This window comes from Plectropomus leopardus, chromosome 7, assembly GCF_026936395.1.
Source record: "Plectropomus leopardus strain MGB_pleo_1.0 chromosome 7, ASM2693639v1, whole genome shotgun sequence".
Taxonomy (NCBI): Eukaryota; Metazoa; Chordata; class Actinopteri; order Perciformes; family Serranidae; genus Plectropomus; species Plectropomus leopardus.
In genome coordinates, this window is record NC_142182.1 from 6,639,205 (window position 1) to 6,653,496 (window position 14,292).

Consider the following 14,292-nt stretch of genomic DNA (forward strand, 5'->3'; position numbering starts at 1 on the left):
GGGGAGCCAGCAGAGAGAGACAGTGTATCTCCTCCCGGGTCAGTGATCTGTGTGAATTATAGATCACAGCTTTTCTATCCCAGGTTTTGTAGTCAGGCCCACGGGACACACTCAGCAGAGGGAGAGAAGGTGTGATAGACACATAAAGGAAGGACAGAGGGGGAGAAAGAGAGGGGAGAGGAAGACAGGGTGAACTGTGGAGCAAAGTTTTAAAATAGAAACTACAATTTCACATCACACTGACTTTTTTTTTTTAGAAGGCACGCTGCATTTTTGAATCAATCCTCTGTGGTGTGGCTGTTCTGCTGATGCTGGATTCCTTGCTCCTCTGAAGCAAAGTTTGATCTAAAACTGGGCAAAGTGGGCAGCTGCTCCCTGTCCCTGAACCTTTGAAGTGCAATATGAGCTGATGAGGTCTTGACTTTTACTTTATTATTTTACTGTGGCTGAGAGGTAGAGCGGGTCGTCCTCTAATCGGAAGGTCAGCGGTTCGATCCCCGGCTCCTCCAGGCAACATGTCAAAGTATCCCTGGGCAATATACTGAATCCCAAATTGCTCCCAATGCTGTGTCATTGGAGTGTGAGTGTGTGTGAATGGTTACTGAGTAGCAGGTGGCAACTTGTACGCGCTTTCAAAAAGACTAGAAAAGCGCTATACAAATACAGTCCATTTGCCATTTATCTTGAGGCCCTGTCTTGTGGAGGATCTTTTGTTGCTCAGTGGCACATAGAGCTACAGAAGTTCTCTTTACCCAAAATTACCCAGATTACCAGACGGTGCTGACTCCGAACTCGTAGATTAGCACCGCTCTGTCAGTGCGTTCGGCATATGATCATGACGCCAAAAGCCACCTTCTGTGTCCAACTGGAACATGTCTGGACCATGTCAGATGAGAACACACTCAGACAGAACCGGTGGCATTGTCATTATACGTTGACAGACATCCGGAGTGCACCAGGCGCGTCCACATGCAGTGCGCAAAGGAGACGTCACTTGAGAACGCAATCGAACAGAACCAGTTGCGTGCTCATGAAACGCTGAAGGACAGCGTCAGGTAATAATGCTGCTGGTTACCACGTAATTTAAGGAGCGCCAGTGGGCTTATAAGGCAGGCGGGCGGGTGGGGTGGGTGAAGTATGGGTCCTTCAAACAACTGACTTTTATGCGAGAGTCCAGAGTTCACTTCCTGTGTGGAAGTGGCTCTTCTGCCTAAACCTAACTGTCGTGATGGTCTGCGCTGTAAATACAAGGATCATGTTGCTTCATCCCACCATGTGTGTAAACAGCTGACGTAGAAGGATACCTTAAACGTCATAAGCAGATGCAGCGGGTCGCTGACAGAGCGGCACTATGTGATGAGTTGGGGTGAGAACTTGGGATTACACAGCTGTGTGGCCCGGCGAATAATTTGTATTTCCCAGGACAGCACAGGAATGACCTAATTACTATACCCACTTCCTTCCCTGTAACCTCATTTACCTCAAAGTACACCCACATCACACCACACCACTGCTTTGATGGCATTTTTGGGGGGATCACAGCTTGAGAATTTTCAAATTGTTCAGGTAATTTCATCAATTTTTTCCTTTTAGATTTGTTGAGTGGTGGGTGTTTTCAACTCTGTTTTCTTTAATCCTGTTTAAGTCCATTAATGCTTACTATTTCGGTTTTTGCTCCATTGTGGCACCATTACCCAATAATGTCCATTAAAATCTAATTTATTTAATTTAATCTGAGTCCAAGTGCATAAGCAGTCACGCAATTAAACAGTAAGCGTCACCAATCATGCACACACACACAAACACATCCCTCCTCTTTTCTTACAGCAAGTGAAATCAGCATATCATTTAGTGTACAAGTAGAAGAAGAAGACGAGGGTGTGCAGTGTTTATCCAGTCAACTGAAGATGTGATTCAGTCTGCTTTCGGCAGACTCATATATTGGTTACACCTCCACATTAAATATGTCACTACTCAAAAGTCATAACAACCCCCCCTCCCCAAGCACCCACACATAAGGTAACACATATGGAGCAGCATATTAAGGCGATCACAGCATCAATATCCACATGGAAAATCGAGAACAGTATCTTGTACAGTTGTCTCTTTGTCCATTGTACTGTGTCAAATAAATGTTAGTGTGTATACTGCATAACACTGTAGAGAAGCTATATCAGATCAGCATGCGCAGTCTGCCAAATAAACAGCAAGCTCTACCAAGAATCTATCAGCATTTTCCTTTTTAATGACTAAGTGGCCATAATGGCCTCCTAATGCATTCATAATCTCTCCAAGAAATTCCTTTATCACTTCTGTTTATTCAGATGTGTATCCCTCTTTGGTAATTTAATCTGAGCATTTTGATTCATGGAGTGAATCATTAGTGAAACATCAGTGCTTCCTGCGTAAAATGGCAAATGAAAATGGTACCACAAGCCTACATTTTTTAATCATCGTGATTGGTTGTATTACATAGTGTTTTATGCTCTCAGTGGATTAGGGTTGTGCCAGTGGGAAATTTCAAACTGGTTTGATAATAACCCAAATATCGGAACAAACCGGTTTATTGAATTTTACCAGCTGTTCTAACTGACTCAACAGCTGCTCCTCAGTGTAGCCTAATAACATCATGTCCCAAGAGAACAGAGCGTCTAACTATCAGGAGGCATCGCATCGCATCCTAGCTGTGTCTATACTGAATCTATTAAATATGCACTTCTGTTACGTCATGTAAAAAAACAACATTTTTCTATCAGCTGTGCACTTGAGATTAGACTGTAGACATAAACATTTAAAAGATGGGTGAGTAGCCTATTTGCTGTCATCCTACAATTGTAACGTTAGTTTTAAAGCAAGAAAACACAGGTTTTATATTGTTTTTAGCAACAGTCATTTACCTTAGCAGAAACTTCCAGCTCCCTGGCAATCCCTCCAGCCAGCTGACACTGTTTTTTAGGGTTTTGTAGTTAAAAAAAATGGAGGTTTCATATAAATAATTCCTCATTTCAACTTCATGAATCAACTGGTCCTCTTCCACTGCAGCACTTTCAAAGCGAGCAACAGATATAAATAGAAACACAGCATCCGATGAAAGTTCAGCTTGCAGCCTGTAAGGACACCTCTTTCATCAGCTTTGAATCCAAAATGTCATACGGGGGCAGTTGTAGTTTTATTTCATGGACTAACTCTGCCATGTCTCCTCTCATCAGCCCCAAAAAGTAAACAAACACGTTTTCCTGAAATTTGATCTCTCTTATCTTGCCGTCTCAGCAGTAAATCATGACCTGTTGGACACTAGCGGCTCCCTTAGTCCATTTATAAACATAATAGTATATTAGTCATGCAGTCATATTGCTTATTACGAATGCAATTTGAGTTGGATTTACCGCTGTGACTTTGGCTACTTTTAAATTTGCCAAAACATTTCATAATACCAAATGCATTTTCAGCTGGTTTGCATCAATAGAACCGATTTGAGCTAGTACACCAGACCAGACCAGCAAAAGCAGAAATTTACCCAACTCTAGAGTGAATGCTGTTGTAAACCAGGAACACGCTTACTGGACAACTCCACACACGAGCTGATGAGAATGTGTGTTTGTATGTTTGAGTGTGCATGTTTTTTGTGTGGATGTGTGTAAAAGCCATTGATTGTTATAATGGAAGTCAATACGACCTGTGTGATTCTGCATCCTGTGGGAGCGTTTGCCTTTGATTAGAGTGCAGCAGATAATGGCTGAGTGCACACGAACCTTAATTGTCTCCCTGAATCACTGCACTGTGACTTCTGACAGTAAAGCTGACATGACCGACTGACTCTTCTCTCTGGAGAACGTACAGTATGTAGTCAATTATGGCCTGGTGTTTGATAGTGAGGTTTGCATATGTTAGTCCAAAACATCTTTGGCTTTAGGATGCTTTAGTGATTTTAACCAGCTTTGTCTCATTACAATGTGGGTATGTGCAAATGAACTGTGGTAAACCTCCCTCCGTCCTACCAGCGTCCAGATCTTCCTGCTCACCTCTCATGTGTCATGTCATCTGGCAGATTTTCGTTGGCTCTAGGGCTGTAGAGAGAAGAGAAGTAGAGAAGTGGCTTCAGAAAGTGATCGCCTCTCTCTAGGCTGGTTTACATTACAGATTTGCACAAAACATAAGCTATATTTTCAAAATGTTGATAAAACACAATCGCAAGATGACTGCGTTTCCGTTGAGGGATGTTATGCAACTTCATCTCTCAAAATAACATTCCAAGAAGCATGGCGATGTTGCAGGTTTCTTTCTATCGCAGCCACCGCACTTGCCATTATTAATTCCAATCCAAGGCGACATTGGCATGTTACGCAAACAATAATGGAAAGGCAAGCCCCTCATACATGAGAGCGGCCACATATGAGGGATTTCTTGGGGGTGATAGTTCACGATTTCACAGAGGAATTGTAGATTCAAATCTTCCTGATGATCCAGTAAACTTTTGTGTAAACTTTTATGTGATGCAATATCACGTCTTGTATCGCCTGCTGCATCATGCCCGAGGGAGCCAACTCCTACCGACAAGCACGTAGCCATTAGCCATAATGTGACCTATACAGGGTTTTTTAAGTGTTTCCATTGCAGTGTTGCAAAATATGGCTTTTTCAAATCGCCTGAAATACCACCTCAAGCAAAACCTTTTTTGTGATGTATGGTAATGGGTTTTCTTCCTTCTGTCTTTCTCTCTCAAACTTAGATCAAACTGTAAAGCTAGGCAGTGCTGATTAAGTGATTGGTAACCACATTTAACAAAAACAAAACTAATTCAACGACACCAGATTAAAAACTCTCACACACCCTTGTGCACTGTAATCCAAGTTTCATTTATTCAGTTGTCTGCTGTTCTCACAAACCCCTCGTACATTGTCCTATGAAAAGTAACGCACTCAAATTTGTCGTCATCCCACATTTTTTGAAAGGCTGACCAATGTTCTGATGGGAGCAAATCAGGGAGAAGTCTCAAGCAGTCTTGCAAGGAGGCAGGTTGGGGTTGTCGATTGGTCACAAAAGTCCAGATTTTTGCCCTGGAGAAACTTTTAAGATATGTCCTCAGCATTTTTTTTTCCTCAATCTAACCACAGCAACCTTTATTGCCTAAACGTGACCTCCGTAACGGAACATTAAGGACATTTGTGGGGCACTAATTTGTATGATATCATATGAAGTGCAACTTCTCATCTATTAGGTCATATTTACAGGGAAGGAACATACGACTTATGTGGTCGTGTGGGTTGGGGGACTCTTTGTTCCGTTTACAATTAACGATGGCAGATCTACCACTCAGACAACAAGTATCTGTTGCTTTCTACAGCCTCATGCAAACAGTTTCAATATGAGTATAAATCCAAAATGTGACAGGCCTGCCGTGCACATCTTACAGTTGCTAAGCTATGATTGGATAGTCATTGTTCGGGAGGTGTTTTTAGAGAACAGTCAAATCCCTGAATAATTAAAAGGTGGCCGTGATAAGGTCATTAGAGTTTAAGCAGGAGCTCCGGTCTTATCTGAAAGACCCAACTCCTCTGACAGTTCACCGTGTTCACGCCGTCGGCAGAGCAGCTCAGAAACTCTTTGATGCTGTCGCCAGCATGTCATCTCCTTCTTTTTTTTCATTCCTCTCTTTAAGAAAGTCTTGCTCAGGTTAACAAACTTCAAACTGTCCGCCACACACTCAGGGGTCTTGAATAGATTTACTCTTAAGGTCTTCTTGTGACAATTTAAAACAGGCCAATGAAAATGATTGATTACCTATGGATCAATACGCTGAGAGCTGAATGTTGTATGAGCTACAGTGCTTGGTTTTTATTTGGGAGTTAGTGTTGAGTAGTGATTGAGGCTGACAGCTGAAGATTGAATTGATTTCCAGGTTTTTGTTGGGTTTTTTTGTCATAATGCTTTTGTGTTTAATAAGAGAAGGTGGATAACATTTCAGTCTGGCCTTGTGTTGTTCCTGCTGAGTCTGATATAATATACAGTGAAACCTCAAAACAGCACTTTGATTCCCCTCGGGCCAGGCTTTAAGCTCAGACTAAAAGGTTTTTAAGGCTTGAAACAAACTTTCAGGTTAAAGTCATAACAGTGTAGGGGGGGTGAGGGGGGCTCTGAGGGAGCATGGGAAAAGATTGAGGAGAGAGTGAGGGAACAGAGAAGGGGAAGAGGCAGCAGTGAAAGGTACTAGTCTATTTTTACTTGTTATTTTTGCCTCCCCGCACGCTGCCTGTCCAATAAGCCCTTCTACCGTCAAACGCATGCAAGAAAGGAACTCTGGGAGATTTGTGCTGGAAAGTCTTTTCAGAGGAGTGAAGGGAGCAGAGTGAGGAGAGAGGCTGCGCTGTGATGTGTGAAAGACATAGGATAGTGGAAAAGACACAGCCTTTTTTTTTCCAACCAAACTTTTTATAGACATTTTGGTATTAAAACCTTTTACGGAATAACTCGCTCTAAGTTTAAAATAATTAGGGCTGTTGTCAACCAAAGAAAAGCTCAGTTGACTGACATTCTGCCTATTCTTCAACTAAACAATTGGTTGATGGCTAAAAAAAAATCTGCATGTTATCTTTAAATTTACTAAATCGGCACAGTCTACCTGGGAGCGTTGTGTGTTCAGCAAAGCTAATTTTTCCTGGTCAGAGGTCTCCACATTAACACTTGCCCAGGGCAAGTAAACTCGGTTTTCAGCCAAGTGGAATGCCTTGAGGGAAAAATAAATGTGATCTCCAGTATAATATCATCCAAAAATAAACTGAACCCTAAAACATTTTTCCACTTGAGTTGCATCAAGAGTCCATCTCACCACTGAGAGTTGAGCAGGACTGATGACAAAATCTGACATACTGGGCACTATGGAATTTAACTCTGCTGTTGAAGATGTCAGATACAAGCTACTGTATGTGACAGCAAGTGTGCTACTTAATTTTAGCTTTAGTAGAAACCCACAAAAATGCTTCTTTTCATAATTAAAAAAAATAAATTCAACTGGATACCTTTTTAATTCAACTTTCTCTCAGTCACAGAAGACGATGAGGCTTAATTGCCTTGTTAACTCGTCATAAAACAGAATAAAACCCAAACCGTCTTGGTTACTCTGAGTTAATAATTTAGTTAGTTAGTCCACTGTTCCAACAATCACCAGCTCTGGTTTGGTCCAAATAAATCCTTAATTCACCAAGTTAGATGTACAAAAAACATGCCGTTATCTCCCACCGACTCTCTCTGCTGCCGGCTGTTTACAGTCCTGTAACTTATCCCTTCGTTACTGAAATTGTCTTGTTACACCAGTAAAGACCAGAGACTGAGCTCTGGTGGTGCATGCTGTGCACTACATACAATCAGTTTAATGTAATGTAATAAATCCATAGAGATAAATCCAACACTGAATGTCTTCTGTAATTATTAATCTGTTCTGTGAATAAAAATGAGAGTTGCAAAATATTTAACTTTAGGTTAAACGTTGAACTTGCTACTGTCACCAGCCATCCAATCACAGTGAAGATTAGAAGGACAAATACCACATTGACCAACTATCACAGAGGACAAATACAACAACTGCCAATTTCAGCCAGGAAAAGAAACACTTTGATGGACACACAGGCATATTAACATTTGAAACATGAGCAAATTACCTTGCATTATGTTTTTCCTAAGGTTTTTGAAAATAATTTTCTAAATCTGCTAATTTCTTGAAATTTGCAGGACATTTCCTGCCAAGTTGTTTACTGCCTTTTCCCTTGTTTTTTAAAGGTTTCAAACCAATTTGTTCAAGGTTCAAAGTTTAAATACTTGTGAAAGGCATCTGAATGCAGAAGAAAAATTCTGATTTCTATTCAGGATTCAAAGAGTTAAAGTAACACCAGTGATTGTCCGATTAATGAGAATTTGGTCAGACAAGAGCATATCGACCAACCAACCGAGCAAACGACCAGCCTAAAAAATGAGGTTTACAAATGACATACATGATCACACTTTTTCCCCCCTTTTATTTCTTCAGGTTTATGAGAGAGGAACCAACGTGGAGCAATTTGTGACCCGTTTCCTGCTGAAGGAATCAGCCAATCAGATCCAGTCTCTCCTGAGCTCTGTGGAGAGCGCCGTGGATGCAATTGATGAGCAGCACAGCCAATCAGGGTGAGCCAAGGAGGGTATCACTGTGTCAGGCTGTTATGTGTGAAATTGGGAATGTGTGTGTGTGTGTGTGTGTGTGTGTGTGTGTGTGTGTGTGTGTAAAACTCAGATTGTCAGCGGTCATAATGGAAACCAGGCAGTGTTTTAAGCACAAATCATTTTTGGTTAAAATATCTGTCGCTCACTCACACACACACACACCCATACACACGTTTTCTTCCTGTTTATCCCAATTTCATCACTTTTTTCTCTCGCTTATTCCTCTTCCTCATCCCCTGTGGATCCTTCCTTTCACCATCCTAATTCTTTTATCATTCTTCCCCCGCTCTCTCTCTCTCTTTCTATCACCCTTCCCCACACCAACACTGTTTTCTCATCATCTAATTCTGTTTTTCCCTTTCTCTCTCCTCCTCCCTCTTTCGCTTTTCCAGTCATCTACCTGCCAAGGTGAGTCCACGGATGTCAGAGAGGCGCAACGAAAACACCGTCCCTGACTATCCCCCTAACAACAGAGTCAGTGCCAGGGAGGCTGTCAGGACCATCAACACTGCTTCAGGTGAAGCATGCACACACACACACACACACACACACACACACACACACACACACACACACACAGTAGCTCCTCCTCTAAATTCGAGGTAGGAGGCCATCCGTTATGCACTTGTACTGTATGATTAGCCTCATATCACAACCTTTGGTGATGGGGACAACACTCTGGGTGAGCAGAAATCAAACTCTGGCTGCCACTCAGCAGTTTTTCATCCACTGCACACACACACACACACACACACACACACACACACACACACACACACACACACACACACACACACATACACACACACACACACACACACACACACACACACACACACACACACACACACACACACACACACACACACACACACACACACTCATCCGTACATGATTTATTCGCCATTGTCAAACTCCTCAGTCAGCCACCTGCACAGGTTTGATGCAGCGTTCCGGCAGCAAACGGGCTGCACAGATAAAGTGTTGGAGAAAGAGAAGGGAGGGAGGGGAGGGATAAAGAGGGAAGGCAGAGAGACGAAGTTAAAGACGAGACGACCAGAGATGGAAAGAAGGCTGAGGAAGCCAAGGTAGAGAGTTTGTTAATACATCGGAAAGTGTTAAAGTCAAACCTGTAAGTGTGTATGATTCGAGTCAGCACTTAACACTTAAAATCTGCTATGTAGGGCTGTTTTTTATGGAGTGTGTGTGTGTGTGTGTGTGTGTGTGTGTGTGTGTGTGTGTGTGTGTGTGTGTGTGTGTGTTACAGCAGCGTAAACAGACACAAATTGATTGAGGCTGGTGGTTCTCTTTGAGGATGTGCAGGACCCTTGTTATTCTTTCTTTCTCGCTGTGCACATGCCCCCTCTCTCTCTCCCTCACTATTTGACTCTGTTACAGTCGGCCTCTCTCTCTCTCTCTCTCTCTCCCTCTCTCTCTCTCTCTCTCTCTCTCTCTCTCTCTCTCTGTCTCTCTCTCTCTCTGTCTCTCTCTCTCTCTCTCTCTCTCTCTCTCTCTCTCTCTCTCTCTCTCTCTCTCTCTCTCTCTCTCTCTCTCTCTCTCTCTCTCCCACCAGCTGGTAGTTAACACTGCAGCGCACGCTTATCTCTGCACTCTGCACCCACTCGAACAAATTGCTCGCTAAAGAAATGACACTTCAGAGGTTGTTGAGATACGGCATCACTGTATCGCAACACAAACTTCACGGACGAGTCAAACAAGAAAATTACAGTTGGGTCGATGCGAAAGGAGACGAAAGCCTCAAAGGGCAAAATAATCAATCACTCCTCAGATGTGTTTATTGACAAGTGTCAGTCAAAGGTGTGCGGTGCTGTCGCTTCAGGGGCAGCGTCTCATTTGTCGAGGGACAGCAGGGTTAGAAAACTTAAAGGAAATAAAAAATATACCTGACATACTGTGGTAAACATTATAAATGTATAAATGATATGTACAGAATGTCACAGTGGCCAGCAGGTATAGATAGATAGAAATGAACTTTAAAGTCCCTTTATTGCCACTTTTACAGCACTGGTTCACTTTTATGTCTATGTTATCAAAAACTCATTGCATTGTCTATATCCTTGAATTCAAACAAGCATGGTGAATTCAGTTCCTCTTTCTCAAACTTTTGCGAATTTTGCGGCATTTTTAAAATATCCTTTCTGTACATTCATGTATGCTAGCTAGTCTTCTTCCTAACTGCTTATTTGGTGCATTGCTGTGTTTCTTGACACTAATAAACAGTCAGTAAAAAGTATAAAACTAACAGAAGACCGTATTACGCTCCATAAGTATCAATCTGCGTCTGCTGTTGACATTTCAAAAATCACATTCAGATGGGAAGCGAACACTGGACCCGAATGAGAGAGAGTGATGCTGTCCACCAGCCTATCATGCAGATGGGAAAGGTGCCTTTTGGTGTCCAGATCTTATGCAGAAAGTATTGCAAACGCGGCAGTATTTAATGACTTCGGAATGAGAATGGGCTGTATTATATTGATATATTATTATTATATATTATTAGCTACCTAATGCAAGTAAAAGTCATAAGAGTGAGCATTCTGTTTAATAGGTTTTACTTTATCCACAATGTTCTGCTGAACTGTAGCTGTCAGCAACTACATTTTTTTCAGATGTAGGTCCCTGAAGGAAAATCTTATCAAAAAGGGGTCCATGACCTAAAATGTATACATTTAGGGGTCCTTCACATGCAAAATGTTGAGAACTTCTGTTGTAAAGCAATAGAGTAAACTTTCAACAAAATCATACACATTTACAACGTCTCAAATGTAACATGATAATGATTTATTAATGTGAGATTGAAATGTTATATAATTTCACTAATGATATCGTCTGCACTAAAATACCAGCAGCTTGTAAATGAACATTCAAATCAGAGAACATCTATAAATGCCCGTTCAAAACTGGAAAAAGCTCCTGATGGTCATGTGAGTACTCACTGAGTGCTATAGAGCAAACAATCGAGCTGTTGTCACAGCCATTATTGATTTAGTGACTGATCAGTTAAGCAGAGATTAATCTTCTATGTTTTAATAAGCAAAGTGTTCGACATTTGACCCTTTTGCTGAACTAAATCTGTGACAGAAAACAACAGCGTTTACAACAACAGGTTACATAAAACATCGATATGTTCACTGTTAGAATATATACATCATATAAACCAAGGCCAGCTGTGTGTGACCGGATCAATTTTGTAAAGACTTAACATGAAAAACAAATTAGGTTTTGGAGAGTTGGTCGCTGTGACGCGATTTAGTGATTTGTGTCCTCACTGATGCAGTTAAGTGAGGAGAGTTTTTCGAACAGTTACCTGTTTCTATAAATCATGTTGTTTCACTGGGATGTCGCACACACACAGATTCTGACATTGCTGTCAGATTGGATGGGGATTGGCAGTGATGGCTCTTTATTGTCACATAGCTTTGATTTTGACAGCACACTGCCAAACAACAGTTTACTCTTTATCTTATATCTCCAAAAATACATCCTCATACATGCTACACACTATGTTATGACAAAAGAGTCTTTTATTCCTACGTGAGACTTTGTGGAAGTCTGATACTACCTGCTCAAGTTGGTAGAAATACACAGGAAGACAAGAATATAAATACAGGGAAAAGTAACTGTCTTTGAATTTCAGTTGAGAATATTTTTGTGCAACTGTTAAACTCCACATGCTCTAAATCCACAGAGTAGTTGTTGATGGAAAATCCTATTTCACTACTTTTGGATGTTGTTATCTATTTTGACTTGGGGGAATAGTTTGTTATTTCATGAAAATAGCATTACTTAGATGATAAGATCAATACCACTCTTATGTCTGTATGCCTAAATATGAAGTTAATACAGCAGCCAGTTAGCTTCAGTTCAGCCTGAAGACTGGAAACAGGGAAATAGCAAGCTTTGCTCAGTCCGTAAGTCTGCCTATGAACACATCTAAAGCTCACAAACGAAAGTATTTAATGGCGTTTGTTTAATCTGTACAAAAAATCAAAATGTAAAAATAATTTCTGGACAATTAAACCACAATATAACAGATCCAAGCTAGCTGTTTCCCTGTGTCCACGTTTTGTGCAAAGCTAAAGGGCTGCTTGTAAATTATTGATTAACCTGCCTTTGGGCAAGAATAAAATAAGAGATATTTTTAATTGAATAGTATCTCCTTTAATCGGCTAAGGATATGTGGCCCGCGACCCTGACCCAGATAAGGATGTGTCAATAAAGACGATAAGAGCAAGACATTACCCAGGCCACTGACAGTGACATAGCAGTCCAATAAAAAAAAGAACCAAGGTGCTGCTGGGTAATAAAGTAGTCCCTAGTGAATACTGTACGACACAGTGGCCCTCATTTATCAATCTAACATACAAACCAGCGCAGATCTGAGTGCAGAAATCCTCCTACAGTAGCATTTGTGTGTGATTCATGAAGCGTTCTTGTCTCGCCGTTTAGTGCGTATGAAAGATCAGCTGCTGATAAATGTCACAGCAAAACAATTTTCATTTATCCAGCCCCAATATCTTCTGGGTTTAGAGACCTCGCCCCAAGAGTTTATGGCATGGAAAGGTGTAATACAACCAAGAGAAGAACTTTATCTAAGAAACTGACATGCCGTCCAAAACTAACGCTAAAGAGTTACCTTCTACCCAGAGCATCATAGTTTGAAGCGCAGAGCCACTGATGAAGCTGCCTTGTTATATGCATAGTTTCTTTTCAAAATAAAGGTCTGTGTCCACAGGAAACACAGCTTTGGTCACCTAAGTTCAAATCTCCTGTTTTTCAGTAAACGTTGCTCAAATCCATTTAACCATTTTAAATTCTATAGGACATCCCATACTTTCCAAAACTGGACATTGAAATTTTCAACTAAAATGTTGGTGAAATGTTTATAAAACCTAAAATTTCTTGTGAAAATCAGTGGTTTCAGGGGTTAAAACTATCAGAGCATTTGCTCTGGGGTTGAGAACTGGCTGACATACATGGTCTTCTGTATTTAAAATTCTGCTTTATTTATTTATGTAAATGCTTCAAAAAGCACTAATATACCAAGTGCACCCAAATGGTGCAACCCTTTGCCGCATGTCGTCCCAATTTTCTCTCCCCCTTTCCCGTCACTCTCTAGCTGCACTGTAATAAAGGCAATAAAAGAACAAAAAATAATCTTAAAAAAAATCTACAGATCACCTGAGATTTAAAATAAAGCTTTTGTTTTGAACTTATAAATAAATAAATTCATAAATAAAAGGTTTTTATTATTATTAGAGAGCTTGGCGCTAAACCAGTGGAGCATCATCGTTAATGAAGAGAATAAATTTGCCTGCTTCTGCTGCTCATTGCAAGTAAATGTTCAAAGCTCTTTTCAAAGTGCATATTATATATAACTCTTAAAAAATAGATAAATAATCCTCTAGAATCTGACAGAAAAACAATTTCAATACAGGAAGAATTTCAGAAGAGTTTTACCAAAACAGTGCATGACACTGAAGAAAAGCTCCAGTATTATAAGACTTCATTCTCATAGTGCCATCCAATTATATATACTGTAAACAGGTGACACATGTGGATCAACATAAGCATCTTCTCTAATGAGGATACCACACTTTGTGTTGAGCGTTGCAAATAAGCTGACTACTCATAGTCTCATGATGAAGACATTATTTTAGTGCTTTTTATTACACTTTTTGCAACATATGCAGCACAAAAATGTAGTTATTGTTACTTATATGTATCACAACAGGCTTTCTTGCTCTTTCTTTCTGTTATTGCATCAAGTTATATGCACTGCAAGTGACACTTGGGAGTTTTTGTGTCAGTGATATTTATGCGTCTGATCTACAGCAAAGTATCACTATGAGCTGCGTTTTTGTTGCTGCATAGAAAAATCGATTCATGTTGGATGAAACATTAAAAGATGACAGCTCAAACTGACAGGATTTTCAGTTCTTCCTCTTTCAGAGTCATAACATCTGTCACCTGTCAGTAGAGTGTATCCCAGGATATATATGAGCTTATAGCGTGTCAGAAAAGGCGTCTGAGCTACATACTGCAGACGCAGGCTTAGAAATATTTATGCTGTTAAGT

General features: G+C 40.7%; 1 protein-coding gene across 1 annotated transcript in view; it reads left to right on the forward strand.

Moving 5' to 3' along the window:
• Positions 1 to 14,292, forward strand: part of necab2 (N-terminal EF-hand calcium binding protein 2) — a 147,198-nt gene that overhangs the window by 69,886 nt on the left and 63,020 nt on the right. Inside the window, exons 6-7 of the mRNA XM_042496124.2 lie at positions 8,021 to 8,157; positions 8,586 to 8,710. Of these exons, the coding sequence (XP_042352058.1) occupies positions 8,021 to 8,157; positions 8,586 to 8,710 (262 nt within the window). The remainder of the gene's footprint in view (positions 1 to 8,020; positions 8,158 to 8,585; positions 8,711 to 14,292) is intronic.